Source organism: Prionailurus bengalensis, chromosome B4 (genome assembly GCF_016509475.1).
Source record: "Prionailurus bengalensis isolate Pbe53 chromosome B4, Fcat_Pben_1.1_paternal_pri, whole genome shotgun sequence".
NCBI classification, from domain to species: Eukaryota; Metazoa; Chordata; class Mammalia; order Carnivora; family Felidae; genus Prionailurus; species Prionailurus bengalensis.
In genome coordinates, this window is record NC_057358.1 from 29,811,748 (window position 1) to 29,833,149 (window position 21,402).

At 37.0% G+C, this 21,402-nt stretch overlaps 1 protein-coding gene across 2 annotated transcripts in view; it reads left to right on the forward strand.

The window, feature by feature from the left end:
• The window catches only part of LOC122474025 (coiled-coil domain-containing protein 7-like), a 347,700-nt gene that overhangs the window by 259,587 nt on the left and 66,711 nt on the right, over positions 1-21,402 (forward strand). For both annotated transcript variants that reach the window (XM_043564967.1, XM_043564968.1), the window contains one exon: positions 10,224-10,334. In XM_043564967.1, the coding sequence (XP_043420902.1) occupies positions 10,224-10,334 (111 nt within the window). The remainder of the gene's footprint in view (positions 1-10,223; positions 10,335-21,402) is intronic.

Genomic DNA, 21,402 nt, shown 5'->3' on the forward strand with positions numbered 1-21,402 from the left:
CAAAGGCGCTCGCCAGCGCCATTTCCCCCGCCCATCCCCCAGCCGAAATCCCAAAGGGAACCGGTTCCTGCCAGGGAACTTGCTCGCTCCGCGCAAACACCCAACTCTGCGCTTCTGCGGAGCCAAACCTCCGGCAGCGGATCTGACTCCCTCCCGCTGCCACAGGGCCCCTCCTGAAGTGGATCACCTAAGGAGAAGCGATCTAAGCCTGCCCCTCCTGCCCCCGAGCACCTTGCCTACCCACCCCAGCTAATACGCCAGATCCCCAGCATCACAAGCCTGGCAGGGTGCAAGTAGCCCAGACGAGCCACACCACCCCACAGTGAATCCCGCCCCTAGGAGAGGGGAAGAGAAGGCACACACCAGTCTGACTGTGGCCCCAGCGGTGGGCTGGGGGCAGACATCAGGTCTGACTGCGGCCCCGCCCACCAACTCCAGGTATACACCACAGCACAGGGGAAGTGCCCTGCAGGTCCTCACCACGCCAGGGACTATCCAAAATGACCAAGCGGAAGAATTCCCCTCAGAAGAATCTCCAGGAAATAACAACAGCTAATGAGCTGATCAAAAAGGATTTAAATAATATAACAGAAAGTGAATTTAGAATAATAGTCATAAAATTAATCGCTGGGCTTGAAAACAGTATACAGGACAGCAGAGAATCTCTTGCTACAGAGATCAAGGGACTAAGGAACAGTCACGAGGAGCTGAAAAACGCTTTAAACGAAATGCATAACAAAATGGAAACCACCACAGCTCGGCTTGAAGAGGCAGAGGAGAGAATAGGTGAACTAGAAGATAAAGTTATGGAAAAAGAGGAAGCTGAGAAAAAGAGAGATAAAAAAATCCAGGAGTATGAGGGGAAAATTAGAGAATTAAGTGATACACTAAAAAGAAATAATATACGCATAATTGGTATCCCAGAGGAGGAAGAGAGAGGGAAAGGTGCTGAAGGGGTACTTGAAGAAATCATAGCTGAGAACTTCCCTGAACTGGGGAAGGAAAAAGGCATTGAAATCCAAGAGGCACAGAGAACTCCCTTCAGACGTAACTTGAATCGATCTTCTGCACGACATATCATAGTGAAACTGGCAAAATACAAGGATAAAGAGAAAATTCTGAAAGCAGCAAGGGGTAAACGTGCCCTCACATATAAAGGGAGACCTATAAGACTCGTGACTGATCTCTCTTTTGAAACTTGGCAGGCCAGAAAGAATTGGCAAGAGATTTTCAGGGTGCTAGACAGAAAAAATATGCAGCCAAGAATCCTTTATCCAGCAAGTCTGTCATTTAGAATAGAAGGAGAGATAAAGGTCTTCCCAAACAAACAAAAACTGAAGGAATTTGTCACCACTAAACCAGCCCTACAAGAGATCCTAAGGGGGACCCTGTGAGACAAAGTCCCAGAGACATCACTACAAGCATAAAACATACAGACATCACAATGACTCTAAACCCGTATCTTTCTATAATAACACTGAATGTAAATGGATTAAATGCGCCAACCAAAAGACATAGGGTATCAGAATGGATAAAAAAACAAGACCCATCTATTTGCTGTCTACAAGAGACTCATTTTAGACCTGAGGACACCTTTAGATTGAGAGTGAGGGGATGGAGAACTATTTATCATGCGACTGGAAGCCAAAAGAAAGCTGGAGTAGCCATACTTATATCAGACAAACTAGACTTTAAATTAAAGGCTGTAACAAGAGATGAAGAAGGACATTATATAATAGTTACAGGGTCTATCCATCAGGAAGAGCTAACAATTATCAATGTCTATGCACCGAATACCGGAGCCCCCAAATATATAAAACAATTACTCATAAACATAAGCAACCTTATTGATAAGAATGTGGTAATTGCAGGGGACTTTAATACACCACTTACAGAAATGGATAGATCATCTAGACACACGGTCAATAAAGAAACAAGGGCCCTGAATGAGACATTGGATCAGATGGACTTGACAGATATATTTAGAACTCTGCATCCCAAAGCAACAGAATATACTTTCTTCTCGAGTGCACATGGAACATTCTCCAAGATAGATCATATACTGGGTCACAAAACAGCCCTTCATAAGTTTACAAGAATTGAAATTATACCATGCTTACTTTCAGACCACAATGCCATGAAGCTTGAAATCAACCACAGGAAAAAGTCTGGAAAACCTCCAAAAGCATGGAGGTTAAAGAACACCCTACTAACGAATGAGTGGGTCAACCAGGCAATTAGAGAAGAAATTAAAAAATATATGGAAACAAACGAAAATGAAAATACAACAATCCAAACGCTTTGGGACGCAGCAAAGGCAGTCCTGAGAGGAAAATACATTGCAATCCAGGCCTATCTCAAGAAACAAGAAAAATCCCAAATACAAAATCTAACAGCACACCTAAAGGAACTAGAAGCAGAACAGCAAAGGCAGCCTAAGCCCAGCAGAAGAAGAGAAATAATAAAGATCAGAGCAGAAATAAACAATATAGAAACTAAAAAAACTGTAGAGCAGATCAACGAAACCAAGAGTTGGTTTTTTGAAAAAATAAACAAAATTGACAAACCTCTAGCCAGGCTTCTCAAAAAGAAAAGGGAGATGACCCAAATAGATAAAATCATGAATGAAAATGGAATTATTACAACCAATCCCTCAGAGATACAAACAATTATCAGGGAATACTATGAAAACTTATATGCCAACAAATTGGACAACCTGGAAGAAATGGACAAATTCCTGAACACCCACACGCTTCCAAAACTCAATCAGGAGGAAATAGAAAGCTTGAACAGACCCATAACCAGCGAAGAAATTGAATCGGTTATCAAAAATCTCCCAACAAATAAGAGTCCAGGACCAGATGGCTTCCCAGGGGAGTTCTACCAGACGTTTAAAGCAGAGATAATACCTATCCTTCTCAAGCTATTCCAAGAAATAGAAAGGGAAGGAAAACTTCCAGACTCATTCTATGAAGCCAGTATTACTTTGATTCCTAAACCAGACAGAGACCCAGTAAAAAAAGAGAACTACAGGCCAATATCCCTGATGAATATGGATGCAAAAATTCTCAATAAGATACTAGCAAATCGAATTCAACGGCATATAAAAAGAATTATTCACCATGATCAAGTGGGATTCATTCCTGGGATGCAGGGCTGGTTCAACATTCGCAAATCAATCAACGTGATACATCACATTAACAAAAAAAGAGAGAAGAACCATATGATCCTGTCAATCGATGCAGAAAAGGCCTTCGACAAAATCCAGCACCCTTTCTTAATAAAAACCCTTGAGAAAGTCGGGATAGAAGGAACATACTTAAAGATCATAAAAGCCATTTATGAAAAGCCCACAGCTAACATCATCCTCAACGGGGAAAAACTGAAAGCTTTTTCCCTGAGATCAGGAACACGACAAGGATGCCCACTCTCACCGCTGCTGTTTAACATAGTGCTGGAAGTTCTAGCATCAGCAATCAGACAACAAAAGGAAATCAAAGGCATCAAAATTGGCAAAGATGAAGTCAAGCTTTCGCTTTTTGCAGATGACATGATATTATACATGGAAAATCCGATAGACTCCACCAAAAGTCTGCTAGAACTGATACAGGAATTCAGCAAAGTTGCAGGATACAAAATCAATGTACAGAAATCAGTTGCATTCTTATACACTAACAATGAAGCAACAGAAAGACAAATAAAGAAACTGATCCCATTCACAATTGCACCAAGAAGCATAAAATACCTAGGAATAAATCTAACCAAAGATGTAAAGGATCTGTATGCTGAAAACTATAGAAAGCTTATGAAGGAAATTGAAGAAGATTTAAAGAAATGGAAAGACATTCCCTGCTCATGGATTGGAAAAATAAATATTGTCAAAATGTCAATACTACCCAAAGCTATCTACACATTCAATGCAATCCCAATCAAAATTGCACCAGCATTCTTCTCGAAACTAGAACAAGCAATCCTAAAATTCATATGGAACCACAAAAGGCCCCGAATAGCCAAAGGAATTTTGAAGAAGAAGACCAAAGCAGGAGGCATCACAATCCCAGACTTTAGCCTCTACTACAAAGCTGTCATCATCAAGACAGCATGGTATTGGCACCAAAACAGACACATAGACCAATGGAATAGAATAGAAACCCCAGAACTAGACCCACAAACGTATGGCCAACTCATCTTTGACAAAGCAGGAAAGAACATCCAATGGAAAAAAGACAGCCTCTTTAACAAATGGTGCTGGGAGAACTGGACAGCAACATGCAGAAGGTTGAAACTAGACCACTTTCTCACACCATTCACAAAAATAAACTCAAAATGGATAAAGGACCTAAATGTGAGACAGGAAACCATCAAAACCTTAGAGGAGAAAGCAGGAAAAGACCTCTCTGACCTCAGCCGTAGCAATCTCTTACTCGACACATCCCCAAAGGCAAGGGAATTAAAAGCAAAAGTGAATTACTGGGACCTTATGAAGATAAAAAGCTTCTGCACAGCAAAGGAAACAACCAACAAAACTAAAAGGCAACCAACGGAATGGGAAAAGATATTCGCAAATGACATATCGGACAAAGGGCTAGTATCCAAAATCTATAAAGAGCTCACCAAACTCCACACCCGAAAAACAAATAACCCAGTGAAGAAATGGGCAGAAAACATGAATAGACACTTCTCTAAAGAAGACATCCGGATGGCCAACAGGCACATGAAAAGATGTTCAGCGTCGCTCCTTATCAGGGAAATACAAATCAAAACCACACTCAGGTATCACCTCACGCCAGTCAGAGTGGCCAAAATGAACAAATCAGGAGACTATAGATGCTGGAGAGGATGTGGAGAAACGGGAACCCTCTTGCACTGTTGGTGGGAATGCAAATTGGTGCAGCCGCTCTGGAAAGCAGTGTGGAGGTTCCTCAGAAAATTAAAAATAGACCTACCCTATGACCCAGCAATAGCACTGCTAGGAATTTATCCAAGGGATACAGGAGCACTGATGCATAGGGCCACTTGTACCCCAATGTTCATAGCAGCACTCTCAACAATAGCCAAATTATGGAAAGAGCCTAAATGTCCATCAACTGATGAATGGATAAAGAAATTGTGGTTTATATACACAATGGAATATTACATGGCAATGAGAAAAAATGAAATATGGCCTTTTGTAGCAACGTGGATGGAACTGGAGAGTGTGATGCTAAGTGAAATAAGCCATACAGAGAAAGACAGATACCATATGGTCTCACTCTTATGTGGATCCTGAGAAACTTAACAGGAACCCATGGGGGAGGGGAAGGAAAAAAAAAAAAAGAGGTTAGAATGGGAGAGAGCCAAAGCATAAGAGACTGTTAAAAACTGAGAACAAACTGAGGGTTGATGGGGGGTGGGAGGGAGGAGAGGGTGGGTGATGGGTATTGAGGAGGGCACCTTTTGGGATGAGCACTGGGTGTTGTATGGAAACCAATTTGTCAATAAATTTCAGAAAAAAAACAAAACAAAAAAAAAAAAAGAAATTCCAGAAATTAATCAAAGAATGTCATATTATAGTGTAAAAACAAAACTGGCCATGTAAAAAAGAAAACAACAAAAAACATTGATTGTTTACCAAATGGTATTAAGACAAATGGAAAAAATAAAATGTGAGATTTTTATCTTACCCCGCTTAAAAATCTGATTTTATAAACTATTTCCATGAAAAGACAAACAAAACACAAATATTTTTTATTCAAATATAATTAACATACAGTGTTATATTAGCTTTATATATACAATAAAATGATTCAACAATTCTATACATTATTCACTGCTCATCACAATAAGTGTACACTTAACCCCCTTCATCTATTTCACCCATATACCCACCGACCTCCCCTCTGGCAATCACCAAGAGTCTGAATTTTTGTTTGTCTATTTTTATTATTTTGTTTGTTTCTTAAATTCCACATATTAGTGAAATCATATGGTATTTGTCTTTCTCTGACTGACTTATTTTACTTAGCATTGTACCCTCTAGATCCATCCATGTTGTTGTAAATGGCAAGATTGCATTCTTTTTCATGCCTAAGTAATATTATATTATATATATTTAAAAAAAAACATCGCTTGTCTACCAAATGGTATTAAGACAAATGGAAAAAAGAAAATATGACATTTTGGTTGCTTTCATATCATGGTTATTGTAAATAATGCTGTAATAAACACAGAGGTGTGTATATATATTTATATATACACACACATATATATGCACATATATTTTTATTAGTGATATTCTTGTATTCAGTTTTTCTTTATTTTTTGTATCTATTACACATTTTTGATTTGTGGTAACCTTTAAGTTCATATATAACATCTTATGCATCTATATTAAGTTGATTGTCCTTTAAGTTTGAATCCAGTCTAAAAACTCTTACTCCTCATGACCCCATGTTTTTTGTATATGACATCATACTTTATATATTCCCTTTTATTATGGGAATCACTTGTTTGATTTTTATAGGTATAATTTATTTTACTGCTTTTGTGTTTTAATTTTTGTACTGGTATTATAAGTAGTCTACTGTATTATGTTTGTGTTTACATGGGAAATTTTTTCCTTTCCTAATTTTCCTATTCCTATTATGGCTTTTCATTTCCAGTCAAAGAATTCCTTTTAATATTTCTTATAAACCTGGTTTAGTGGTGTTGAATCCCTTTAACCATTTTGTTTTTCTTTTCTGAGAAACTCTTTATCTCTCTTTTTATTCTGAATAATAGACTTGATGGATAGAGTATTTCTGAAGGCACATGTTTACCTTTCAGCATTTTGAGTGTATCACACCACACCCTTCTAGCCTGGAAAGTTTCTGCTGAAAAATCATCTGACAGCTCAATGGGGTTTCCCTTGTATGCAACTGCTTTCTCCTGCTGCTTTTAAAATTCTCTATCACTAATTTTGTCATTTTAATTGGTATGTGTCTTGTTATGGACCTTCTTGGGTTGATTTTTTGGGGTGATCCAGGTGTGCTTTCTGGATCTGGGTTTCTGTTTCCTTCCCCAGATTTAGAGGTTTTCAGCCATTATTACTTTAATTAAATTTTCTTCCCTCTTTATTCTCTCTTCTTCTGGGATCCATATAATCCAGATTTTATTACACTTGGTTATGTTGCTGAGTTCCTTTAACCTATTCTCATTTTTATTTTTCTTGTTGCTGTTCAGCTTGGTTGCTTTCCATTATTCTGTCTTCATTGATCTGTTCTTCTTTTACACTAGCCTACTATTTATTCCTTGTAGTGTATTTTTAATTACAGTTATTGAATTATATCTAATTGTGTTTTTTAATGTTTTCTATCTTTTTTTTGAAGGTCTCACAGAGATCCTTCACTCTTTTTTCAAGTACAGTAAGTATATTTGTGACCATTGCTTTGCATTCTTTATCAGGCATTTTGTTTATCTCTGTTTCATTTAGCTCTGTTGCTGTGATTTGTCCCGTTCTTTCATGTGGGACATATTCTGCTATCTTCCCATGTTGTTAATTCTCTGTTTGTTTCTACATATTAGGAAATTCAGTTCTCTCTCCTGATATGAAAGTAGTAGCCTTACAAAGAACGGATCCTATGCTGCCATGTAGCACAATGTACCCTGTTCTCCAGAACCAGACACTCCATGAATGTCTTCTATGTGGGTTGTCTCTGCCCTACTATTCTGGCTAAGCATCATTTGCCTTCAGTTCAGATGGCTGCAATGGCACCCTTTGCATCTATTGGGCATGGTTTGATCCCTGTGTTTTTAACAGAACAGTCTGGGGGCACCATGAGCTTGTAGATCTGTGGTGTCAACTTTCAGACCTGATCCCAGGCTTTGGCCTGTTTGCTGGGGCTGCAGTTGCCGTGAATCACACTCCTTGTGCTGCCCTCAGGGTATTTGGTTCCTGGGAACATCCAGCAGTTAGATTAGATGCCAGCCCTCATTCTGTCTGCTGGGGCTGCAGGTGCACTGATTGTCAAGGTACTCTGTCTGTACTGCCAGTAATAAGGTTTCACTGCTGGGGTTGGAGTTGAACTGATGTGTGTGGTCATGTTCCACTCCCTCCAGAACAAGAGTGACTTTGGAGTGGTACCAGTCACTGCTGTGGATACTTACAGATGTGATGCAGCAGGAGCCATTTTGGTGGGGCTTCTGCCTAGGGTGGCAGGTTGGATAGGGTGCTGCAGGAGAATGTGGGCATGGGGCATGGATGTCAGCAAGATAGGTGGAAAGGTTTAAATTGGTTCCCACAAGTGTCTGACTATCAATGCTGGGGGAAAGAAATGGCACTTGCCAGTTCTTTTGTTCTTGGAGAAGTCTCCTAAAGCTCTCTGCCCCTTCAGCACACATTTTGAGACTAGTAAATAAATCTCCTTCATACCCCTAAGTGCATTTCAAAATGTTTCTTCTATGCTCTATCTCAGTAAGGTTATTATGCTGTTTTTTTAAACGTGGGAACTAAGTTTCCTATTGTCCTCTATCTCTCCCAGAGATGAGTCTCTGAATTTGAAAGTAACCAGATTTAATGGCATCTGGGTGGCTTAGTTGGCTCAGGTCATGATCTCACAGTCTGTGGGATTGAGCCCTGAGTTGGGCTCTGTGCTGACAGCTCAGAGCCCAGAGTCTGCTTCAGATCCTGTCTCCCTCTCTCTCTGCCTCTCCCCCACTCATTCTCTCTCTCTCTCTCTCTCTCTCTCTCTCTCTCTCTCTCTCTCTCTTATGTTTAAATAAACATTTAAAAATTAAAAAAAATTAAAAATAAAAACATAAAGTAACCAGAGTTAAACCCCCTGTTTTCAAAGCCAGATGTTATGGTGACTCATCTTTTCAGTGTAGGTGCCCTATGTCTGTGGTTCCTGGTGTGGGGTCTGCTCCTCTCCATTCTCCATGTTTGTGGTATTCCCCCCATTTGTAGTTGGTATCACTGGGAGTTTGGTTCCCAACTGTATCACCACCCCTTCTACCCTTTTTGATGTGGCCTTCTCTCCATGATTAACGTGGAAAGCCTTTTCTGCCAGTTTCAAGTCACTTTTTTGTGTTGATTGCACTGATGTGGCTGTTATCTAGATATGTCCCTGGATGTAGTGAATTTATGATCCTCCTACTCTGCCATCTTCTCAGAAGTCCAACATAAATTAATCTTGTTTGGAAAAAAACTACCCTAAGCATGACTTCATACCCAGAAACATAAGGGAAAGATCATTACAAATTAACTAAATAATAATTTAAAATTTCTGCACACAGAAATATCAAAAGAAAAATTAAAAGGCAAAGAATAATCTAAGAAACTATTTGTTACAGTGAACAGGTTGTATCCTTATATAAAATACATATAAGTCTGTCTATAAAAATATTTAATGTCCATTTTTAGATTATTTCTTTACTAAAAATATAGTAAAAGAAGTTAGAAAAATGAATTCCTCCAACAGAAAAAATAGATGGCAAATATTTTTGTACTTGTTAATCAAGTAGGTTTATACTAATAATGAAATAATTTCCATTAAAATGACTTATAAAATACCAAATACTTAAAGTATATAATATCAGTTGGGAAAAGTGTGAGGAAACAGCTCTCAATATTACAAGTAAATAGGGATAGTGATTAAACATTTTCAGGAAAGCTGTATGAAAATATGTATCAATTATAATAAAAATACACCTATATATATCAGTGACATTGGAAATGTATAGTCCCTTTGACCCATTTCATTTTTTAAATTTAATGTTGATAATAAAAAATATATGTGGCAAATCTATTCTGACAAATCTATTTGTATATTAGCTGAAAATCATCAAATTTCTGTTTTATATATTACTAACTTTACCAGAACTAGGTAATTATTAAATGGTAATGAGTCACATTTTTATATTGTTCACAATTTTAATAGGACTATCTATTGGCACTTAACTATAAATCAAAATGTTAACTGTTTGATTGAGATAGAAACATATTCTGTATTAAAGAGTAAATGACTAGGAGTAAATCTATAATTTTAATTTTTCAAAGTTTTATAAGGAATATATGTTGAAATTTGTCAAATGAACTTCTGGTATTTATGAATTATTTTTTTCTCCTCTTACTTGATATAATATATAAGACTATTTTCCTAACTTTCAAATATTATACTCTTCCTGGAATTAGAACACAGTACGTAGATTTCAATAGTCTTTCTATATTTAATTTATTAAAAAGGCTTTATTTTTCATCTTGGTAGATCAGGATATGTATGAACCCTCAGATTTTACCCTTGAAGATCTAGAACTTGCTATAGATTACAAGGATCAAAGAGAAAGAAGTGGAGTTTACCAATCTCAAAGATTGAATGGTGGGTATATTTAAAACTAGTAGTCATAAAATATTTTTTGTTAGCAAATCTTAATTCCTTTAATGTTGACAGATTTTAACTTCAGTAATCAAAGATCTGATAAAGACAAAACATAAAAACTTTGGTTTTATGCACAGATAAAGAAAAAACCTTTTGTTTACATTTTCTTATCAACAGCAGACCAACAATCCAAGAAAACTTTGTCTTTTTAACTGAGAGTAAAGCAGAACTTTAATCTCATACTAGTGTACTTTTAAAATACACTCATTTCATTTTTTTAAATATATGAAATTTATTGTCAAATTGGTTTCCATACAACACCCAGTGCTCATCCCAAAAGATGCCCTCTTCAATACCCATCACCAACTCTCCCCTCCCTCCCACCCCCCATCAACCCTCAGTTTGTTCTCAGTTTTTAAGAGTCTCTTATGCTTTGGCTCTCTCCCACTCTAACCTCTCTCTTTTTATTTTTTTCCTTCCCCTTCCCCATGGGTTTCTGTTAAGTTTCTCAGGATCCACATAAGAGTGAAAACATATAGTATCTGTCTTTCTCTGTATGGCTTATTTCACTTAGCATCACACTCTCCAGTTCCATCCACGTTGCTACAAAAGGCCATATTTCATTCTTTCTCATTGCCACATAGTACTCCATTGTGTATATAACCTACAATTTCCTTTATCCATTCATCAGTTGATGGACATTTAGGCTCTTTCCATAATTTGGCTATTGTTGAGAGTGCTGCTATAAACATTGGGGTACAAGTGCCCCTATGCATCAGTACTCCTGTATCCCTTGGGTAAATTCCTAGCAGTGCTATTGCTGGGTCATAGGGTAGGTCTATTTTTAATTTTTTGAGGAACCTCCACACTGTTTTCCAGAGTGGCTGCACCAATTTGCATTCCCACCAACAGTGCAAGAGGGTTCCCGTTTCTCCACATCCTCTCCAGCATCTATAGTCTCCTGATTTGTTCATTTTGGCCACTCTGACTGGAGTGAGGTGATATCTGAGTGTGGTTTTGATTTGTATTTCCCTGATGAGGAGCGACGTGGGCATCTTTTCATGTGCCTGTTGGCCACACGGATGTCTTCTTTAGAGAAGTGTCTATTCATGTTTTCTGCCCATTTCTTCACTGGGTTATTTGTTTTTCAGGTGTGGAGTTTGGTGAGCTCTTTACAGATTTTGGACATTAGCCCATTGTCAGATATGTCATTTGCAAATATCTTTTCCCATTCCATTGGTTGCCTTTTAGTTTTGTTGGTTGTTTCCTTTGCTGTGCAGAAGCTTTTTATCTTTATAAGGTCCCAGTAGTTCATTTTTGCTTTTAATTCCTTTCCTTTGGGGACGTATCAAGTAAGAAATTGCTGCGGCTGAAGTCAGAGAGGTCTTTTCCTGCTTTCTCCTCTAAGGTTTTGATGGTTTCCTGTCTCACATTCAGGTCCTTTATCCATTTTGAGTTTATTTTTGTGAATGGTGTGAGAAAGTGGTCTAGTTTCAATCTTCTGCATGTTGCCGTCCAGTTCTCCCAGCACCATTTGTTAAAGAGGCTGTCTTTTTTCCATTGGATGTTCTTTCCTGCTTTGTCAAAGATGAGTTGGCCATACGTTTGTGGGTCTAGTTCTGGGGTTTCTATTCTATTCCATTGGTCTATGTGTCTGTTTTGGTGCCAATACCATGCTGTCTTGATGATGACAGCTTTGTAGTAGAGGCTAAAGTCTGGGATTGTGATGCCTCCTGCTTTGGTCTTCTTCTTCAAAGTTCCTTTGGCTATTCGGGGCCTTTTGTGGTTCCATATGAATTTTAGGATTGCTTGTTCTTTTTTTTTTTTTTTTAATTTTTTTTCAATGTTTATTTATTTTTGGGACAGAGAGAGACAGAGCATGAACGGGGGAGGGGCAGAGAGAGAGGGAGACACAGAATCGGAAACAGGCTCCAGGCTCTGAGCCATCAGCCCAGAGCCCGACGCGGGGCTCGAACTCACGGACCGCGAGATCGTGACCTGGCTGAAGTCGGTCGCTTAACCGACTGCGCCACCCAGGCGCCCCTAGGATTGCTTGTTCTAGCTTCGAGAAAGTGCTGGTGCAATTTTGATTGGGATTGCATTGAATGTGTAGATAGCTTTAGGTAGTATTGACATTTTGACAATATTTATTCTTCCAACCCATGAGCACGGAGTGTTTTTCCATTTCTTTACATCTTCTTCAATTACCTTCATAAGCTTTGTATAGTTTTCAGCATACAGATCTTTTACATCTTTGGTTAGATTTATTCCTAGGTATTTTATGCTTTTTGGTGCAATTGTGAATGGGATCAGTTTCTTTATTTGTCTTTCTGTTGCTTCATTATTAGTGTATAAGAATGCAACTGATTTCTGTACATTGATTTTGTATCCTGCAACTTTGCTGAATTCATGTATCAGTTCTAGCAGACTTTTGGTGGAGTCTATCAGATTTTCCATATATAATATCATGTCATCTGCAAAAAGTGAAAGCTTGACTTCATCTTTGCCGATTTTGATGTCTTTGATTTCCTTTTGTTGTCTGATTGCTGATGCTAGCACTTCCAACCTATGTTAAACAACAGTGGAGAGAGTGGACATCCCTCTTGTGTTCCTGATCTCAGGGAAAAAGCTCTCAGTTTTTCCCCATTGAGGATGATGTTAGCTGTGGGCTTTTCATAAATGGCTTTTATGATCTTTAAGTATGTTTATTCTATCCCGACTTTCTCGAGGGTTTTTGTTAAGAAAGGATGCTGAATTTTGTCAAATGCTTTCTCTGCATCGATTGACAGGATCATATGGTTCTTATCTTTTCTTTTATTAATGTGATGTATCACATTGATTGATTTGCAAATGTTGAACCAGCCCTGCATCCCAGGAATGAATCCCACTTGATCATGGTGAATAATTATTTTTATATGCCGTTGAATTCGATTTGCTAGTATCTTATTGAGAATTTTTGCATCCATATTCATCAGGGATATTGGCCTGTAGTTCTCTTTTTTTACTGGGTCTCTGTCTGGTTTAAGAATCAAAGTAATACTGGGTTCATAGAATGAGTCTGGAAGTTTTCCTTCCCTTTCTATTTCTTGGAATAGCTTGAGAAGGATAGGTATTATCTCTGCTTTAAACGTCTGGTAGAATTCCCCAGGGAAGCCATCTGGTCCTGGACTCTTATTTGTTGGGAGATTTTTGATAACCGATTCAATTTCTTTGCTGATTATGGGTCTGTTCAAGCTTTCTATTTCCTCCTGATTGAGTTTTGGAAGTGTGTGGGTGTTTAGGAATTTGTCCATTTCTTCCAGGTTGTCCAGTTTGTTGGCATATAGTTTTTCATAGTATTCCCTGATAATTGCTTGTATCTCTGAGGTATTGGTTGTAATAATTCCATTTTCATTCGTGATTTTATCTATTTGGATCATCTCCATTTTCTTTTTGAGAAGGCTTGCTAGAGGTTTGTCAATTTTATTTATTTTTTCAAAAAACCAACTCTTGGTTTCATTGATCTGCTCTACAGCTTTTTTTTTAGATTCTATATTGTTTATTTCTGCTCTGATCTTTATTATGTCTCTTCTTCTGCTTGGTTTAGGGTGTCAGTGCTATTCTGCTTCTATTTCCTTTAGGTGTTGTTAGATTTTGTATTTGGGATTTTTCTTGTTTCTTGAGATAGGCCTGGATTGCAATGTATTTTCCTCTCAGGACTGCCTTCCCTGCATCCCAAAGCGTTTGCATTGTTGTATTTTCATTTTCGTTTGTTTCCATATATTTTTAAAATTCTTCTCTAATTGCCTGGTTGACCCACTCATTCTTTAGTAGGGTGTTCTTTAACCTCCATGCTTTTGGAGGTTTTCCAGACTTTTTCCTGTGGTTGTGTTCAAGCTTCATAGCATTGTGGTCTGAAAGTATTCATGGTATGATCTCAATTCTTGTACACTTATGAAGGGCTGTTTTGTGACCCAGTATGTGATCTATCTTGGAGAATGTTCCATGTGCACTCGAAAAGAAAGTATATTCTGTTTCTTTGGGATGCGGAATTCTAAATATATCTATCAAGTCCATCTGATCCAATGTATCATTCAGGGCCCTTGTTTCTTTATTGACCGTGTGTCTAGATGATCTATCCATTGTTGTAAGTGGGATGTTAAAGGCCCTTGCAATTACCACAGTCTTATCAGTAAGGTTGCTTATGTTTGTGAATAATTGTTTTATATATTTGGGAGCTCCCATATTCAGCACATAGACATTTATAGTTGTTAGCTCTTCCTGATGGATAGACCCTGTAATTATTATATAATGCCCTTCTTTATCTCTTGTTACAGCCTTTAATTTAAAGGCTAGTTTGTCTGATAAGTATGGCTACTCCAGCTCTCTTTTGACATCCAGTAGCATGATAGATAGTTCTCCACCCCCTCACTTTCAATCTGAAGGTGTCCTCAGGTCTAAAATGAGTCTCTTAAAGACAGCAAATAGATGGGTCTTGTTTTTTTATCCATTCTGATACCCTATGTCTTTTGGTTGGTGCATTTAGTCCATTTACATTCAATGTTATTATAGAATGATATGAGTTTAGAGTCATTGTGATGTCTGTAGGTTTCATGCTTGTAGCGATGTCTGGTACTTTACCTCACAGGATCCCCCTTAGGATCTCTTGTAGGGCTGGTTTAGTGGTGATGAATTCCTTCAGGTTTTTGTTTGGGAAGACCTTTATCTCTCCTTCTATTCTAAATGACAGATTTGCTGGATAAAGGATTCTCGGCTGCATTTTTTTTCTGTTCATAACATTGAAGATTTCCCGCCGTTCCTTTCAGGCTGCCAAGTTTCAGTAGAGAGATCTGTCACGAGTCTTATTGGTCTCCCTTTATATTTTAGAGCACGTTATCCCTACCTGCTTTCAGAATTTTCTCTTTATCCTTGTATTTTGCCAGTTTCACTATGATATGTCGTGCAGAAGATCGATTCAAGTTACGTCTGAAGGGAGTTCTCTGTGCCTCTTGGATTTCAATGTCTTTTTCCTTCCTCAGATCAGGGAAGTTCTCAGCTATTATTTCTTCAAGTACGCCTTCAGCAACTTTCCCTCTCTCTCTTCCTCTGGAATACCAATTATGCATAGATTATTTCTCTTTAGTGCATCACCTAGTTCTCTAATTTTCCCCTCATACTCCTGGATTTTTTTTTATCTCTCTTTTTCTCAGCTTCCTCTTTTTCCATAATTTTATCTTCTAGTTCACCTATTCTCTCCTCTGCCTCTTCAATCCGAGCTGTGGTTGTCTCCATTTTATTTTGCAGCTCATTGATAGCATTTTTTAGCTCCTCCTGACTGTTTCTTAGTCCCTTGATCTCTGTAGCAATAGTTTCTCTGCTGTCCTCTATACTGTTTTCAAGCCCAGTAATTAATTTAATTTTATGACTATTATTCTAAATTCACTTTTGTTATATTGTTTAAATCCTTTTTGATCAGTTTGTTAGCTGTTGTTATTTCCTGCAGATTCTTTTGAGGGGAATTCTTCTGTTTCATCATTTTGGATAGTCCCTGGAGTGGTGCGGAACTACAGGGCACTTCCCCTGTGCTGTGTTGAATAACTTTCATTGGTGGGAGGGGCCATAGTCAGACCTGATGTCTACCCCCAGCCCACCGCTGGGGCCACAGTCAGACTGATGTGTACCTTCTCTTCCCCTCTCCTAGGAGCGGGATTCACTGTGGGATCATGTGGCCTGTCTGGGCTACTTGCACAGTGCCAGGCTTGTGGTGCTGGGGATCTGGCATATTAGCTGGGGTGGATCGGCAAGGTGCATAGGGGCGGGAGGGGCAGGCTCAGCTCGCTTTTCGTTTTGTGATATGCTTCGGGAGTGGCCCTGTGTCACTGGGAGGGAGTCAGACCTGCCGCCGGAGGGATTGATACGCAGAAGCACAGCGTTGGGTGACATAAATCACTTGACAATTTGAAAACACATCTAAAATATGATCAGATTAAAAAAATATATATATATATACACACACACATATATACATATATATACATATACATACATATATATACGTGTATGTATATATACACATATGCATATATACATATACGTATATATACAAACATATATATACATATATATGTATGTATGTGTATATATATACACATATATATATATTTTACATAATCTGTACATCCAATGTGGGGCTTGAACTCCAACTATGAGATCAAGAGTTGCATGCACTACTGACTAAGCCAACCAGAAGCTCTAAATGTGATCAGCTTAATTTATGGTTTTATTATTGAATTTTTCTTTAAGTTGAATATTTAAAACATTAATTGCCAAAATTGAAGTTCTACAGAACTAGTAAATGTTGTAAAGCTATTTGTACCATTTATTACTTCTTATAGTCTTTAATATTCTAATTATTATACTATATTTCTTAAATCTATTGACCAAGAAATCCTATCCTTTTTTTCATCTTGGAATAGAGTTTCATGGAATACTAGTTTAGAAAACACTTTTCCAGGAATTTTATACAGAAATGATAATTATTTAATTTCTAAAAGTAAAACATCCATCCATTATTCACATTTCAATTCTTATCAAGTATCATTTAATGCTAAACCATATTGGTTATTATCCAGTAGACCTTATTCAAGATATTGTTTATAGCTTTTTTAAATTTTTCAATATTTGAGTGTAGATAGCAACTGTTATATCATTTTAAAGGAAAAAGGAATATTTGTTTTCTTCAGTAAAAGCAATGCCTTGCTATTGATGTTGGTATACAAGATTTTCTACAATTTGTGACATTGGTTTATAATTTTTAAAAAGTTTATTTATTTATTTATTTATTTGTTTGTTTGTTTGTTTGCTTGATTCCTTGCTTGTTGGTTTTCTCTGTTTTCTTCAAACATGGATTAAGGACAGTAGGATATTATTAGAGGATTAGAAAATTTCTATTTCAATTTTTTACTTAGTATAATAAAAAATTGAATTTATCTGTAAATTCTTATGAACCAAATAAAATCCAGGTATTATAGATTGTTTCTGTTATTTTTATTTTAAATATAAAAAGTTTTAAGAATTAATATAATGAACACTTGCGTGTCTGTGTCCCACTTAATAAGTATAATAAATCTAAAATATTGAATTTCCCTCTTCATTCTTCTCAGATTATTGCCTCTCATTCTGAATTAGATGGCTATTAGTCCCATTTATTTCTTTATATTTTTGCTAAATATGTTTACATCTCTAAAGAATTTATTGTTTTATATGATTAAATGGTAGATGCCATATGCTTTTTTCTTTAGCAAATTGCCCTTTTGGTTCAACAGTTGTAAGATTAATCACTGTTGATAATTTTAAATTTCATTTATTTATTTTTATTGTATATTGGTCTGGTTTTTGTTTTTTATTATTATTATTATTATTATTTTATTTTATTTTATTTTATTTTATTTTTAAGTGTATTACAAATTTTGCCCATTCTCCTGTGGATATTTGGACTATTTATGTTAGGGGAGGTCTACCATATTCTTATGAAAGATAATGCAGAGGTAGTGTTCAAAAGTACAAATGCTGCAGATAGACTTCCTGTTTTTATGCCTACCTATGTCACTTACTGTGTAAATTAGTCTCTCCATGAACCTAGTTTCTTCATGTATTAAATATGACTAGTCATAGTGTCCACATTATAAGGTTATTGTGGGATTTAGGTGAAGAGTGCATAAACTCCATAAAATTATCTGCTATTATTATTTGCTATATCTGGTGAGAATTTTTCTACTATATTGTAGTATATAAACACATTTTTTTTTGCATTTTGTTTGCTTGTTTGTTTTTAGTTTCAGGTTTTTATTTAAATTCCAGTTAGTTAACATACAGTGCAGAATTAGTTTCAGGTATACAGTTTAGTGATTCATCACTTACATACAATACCCAGTGCTCATCACAACCAATGCCCCTCATAATTCCCATTACTGATTTAACCAATCCCCCTGCCACCCTCCCCTCCAGTAACCCTCAGTTTGTTCTCTATAGTTAAGAGTCTGTTTTATGGTTTTCCTCTCTCTTTTTTCCCCACTATGTTCAGCTGTTTGTTCTTAAATTTCACATATCAGTGAAATCTTATGGAATTTGTCTTTCTCTGACTGACTTATTTTGTTTCACAGTATAGTCTGCCTCCATCCCCATCATTGCAAATGTCAGATTTCATTCTTTTTTAGGGCTAATATACCACTGTGTATACATACATGTCTACTTTATTCATTTATCAGTCAATGGACATTTGGGCTCCTTCCATAATTTGGCTATTGTTGATAATGCTATTGTGAACACTGGGGTGCATGTATCCCTTCAAATCACTATTTTTGTATCCTTTGGGTAAATATGTAGTATTACAATTGATGGATGGTAAGAAGTTCCATTTTTAACAATTTGAGGAACTTCATACTCTTTTCCAGAGTGGCTGTACCAGTTTGCATTCCCACATACAATGTAAGAGGATTCCTTTAATCTTCGCATCCTCACCAATATCTGTTCTTTCATGTGTTGTTAATTTTAGCCATTCTGACAAGTGAGATATGATATCTCATTGTAGTTTTGATTTGTATTTCCCTGATTGAGTATCTTCATGTTTCTGTTAGCCATATGGATGTCTTCTTTGGAAAAATGTCTATTCATGTCTTCTGCCTGTTTTTTAACTGGGTTATTTGTTTTTTTGGTGTTTTTATAAGTTCTTTATAGATTTTGGATACTAACCCTTTATTAGATATGTCATTTACAAATATCTTTTCCCATTCTAAATGTTGCCTTTTAAGTTTGTTGATTGTTTCTTTCCCTGCACAGAAGTTTATTTGTTTGTTTGTTTATTTTGATAAATTCTGAAATGTTCCTGTTTGCTTTTGTTTCCCTTGCCTCAGGAGATGTATCTAGTAAGAAGTTGTTATGCTGATGTCAAACAGTTTGCTGCCTGTGTTCTCCTCTAGGATTTTGATGGTATCCTGTGTTACATTTATGCCTTTCATCCATTTTGAATTTATTTTTGTGTTTGGTTTATGGAAGTAGTCCAGTTTCCTTCTTTTGCATGTTGCTGTCCAGTTTTCCCAAGACCATTCGTTGAAGAGACTGTCTTTTTTCCATTAGAAATTCATTCCTGCTTTGTTGAATATTAGTTGACCCTATAGGTATATGTCCATTTATGGGTTTCCCATTCTGTTCCATTGATCTATGTGGTGTGTGTGTGTGTGTGTGTGTGTGTGTGTGTGTGTCAGTACCATGCTGTCTTTGTTTTTCTTGAATGTTTATTATTTTTGAAGAAGAGAGACAGAGTGTGAGCAGGGGAGGAGCAGAGAGAAAGGGAGACACAGAATCCAAAGTGGGCTCCAGGCTCTGAGCTGTCACCACAGAGACTGATGCGGGGCTCAAACTCACAAACCATGAGATCGTGACCTGAGCCTAACCACCCAGACACCCCTATGCTGTCTTGATCACTACAGCTTTGTAATATAACCTGAAGTCTGGAATTGTGATGCCTCTAGCTTTGATTTTTTTTTTCAAAATTCCTTTGACTATTCAGGGTCCTTTGTGGTTGCATACAACGTTTGGATTGTTGGTTCTAGCTCTGTGAAGAATGTTGTTATTATTTTGATGGGGATTGCATTAAACGTATGGATTACTTTGGGTAGTATAGACATTTTAACAATATTTGTTCTTCCAATTCATGAGCTTTGAATGTTTTTCCATTTCTTTCTGTTATCTTCACTTTCTTTCATAAGTCTTCTACAGTTTTCAGAGTATAGGTATATCACCTCTTAGGTTATGTTTATTCCTAGGTGTTTTATGGTTTTGGTACAATTGTAAATGGGATCAATTCCTTGAATTGTCTTTCTGCTGATTCATTAATGGTGTATAGACATGCAACAGATTTCTGTACATTGACTTTGTATCCTGTGACATTATTGATTTTGTGTGTCAGTTCTAGCAACTTTTGTGGTGGAGTCTTTTCAATTTCTACATAGAATATCATGTCATCTGCAAATAGTGAAAGTTTGACTCCTTCCTTGCTAATTTGGATGCCTTATATTTCTTTTTGTTGTCTGATTTCTGAGGTTACAACTTCCAGTACCGTTAAAGAACAATGGTGAGAATGAGCATCCAGTTTTATTTCTAACCATATGGGAAAAGCTATCAGTTTTTCTGTTTGAGATGATATTAGCCATGGATCTTTCACATATGGTCTTTATTATGTTGAGTTATGTTTCCTCTGTCCTTTCTTTGTTGAGAGGTCTAATCAAGGCTGGATGCTATATTTTGTCAAATGTTTTTTCTGCATCTATTGAGAGTATCATAATTCTTATCCTTTCTTTTATTATTTTGGTTGTACCACGTTGATTGATTTGCAGATATTGAACCACCCCTGTAGCCGGTGAATAAATGCCTCTTGATCATGGTAAATAATTCTTTTAATGTACTGTTGGATTTGATTTGTTAGTATTTTCTTTAGAATTTTTGCATCTATGTTCATCAGGGATATTGGCCTGAAGTACTTTTTAAAAAAAAATGTTTATTTTTCACAGAGAGAGAGACAGAGCATGAGCAGGAGAGGGGCAGAGAGAGAGGGAGACACAGAATCTGAGCAGGCTCCAGGCTCTGAGCTGTCAGCACAGAGCCTGACACAGGGCTTGAACTCACAGGCCACGAGATCATGACCTGAGCCGAAGTCGGATGCTTAACTGACTGAGCCACCCAGGCGCCCCTGTAATATTCTTTTTTAGTGGGGTCATTGTCTGTTTTTGGAATTAAAATAATACTGACTTCATAGAATGAGTTTGAAAATTTTCCTTCCATTTCTATTTTTTTTTGCAACAATTTAAGAATAATAGATTTAAACTGGTCTTTAAATATTGATAGAATTCCCCTGTGAAGACATCTGGCCCTGGACTTTAGCTTGTTGGGAGATTTTTGATTACTGATTCAATATTTTTGCTGATTATTGGGCTGTTCAAATTTTTCTATTTCTTCCTGTTTTTTCTGGTAGTTTATATCTTTCTAGGAATTTATCCATTTCTTCCAGATTACTCAATTTATTGACATATAA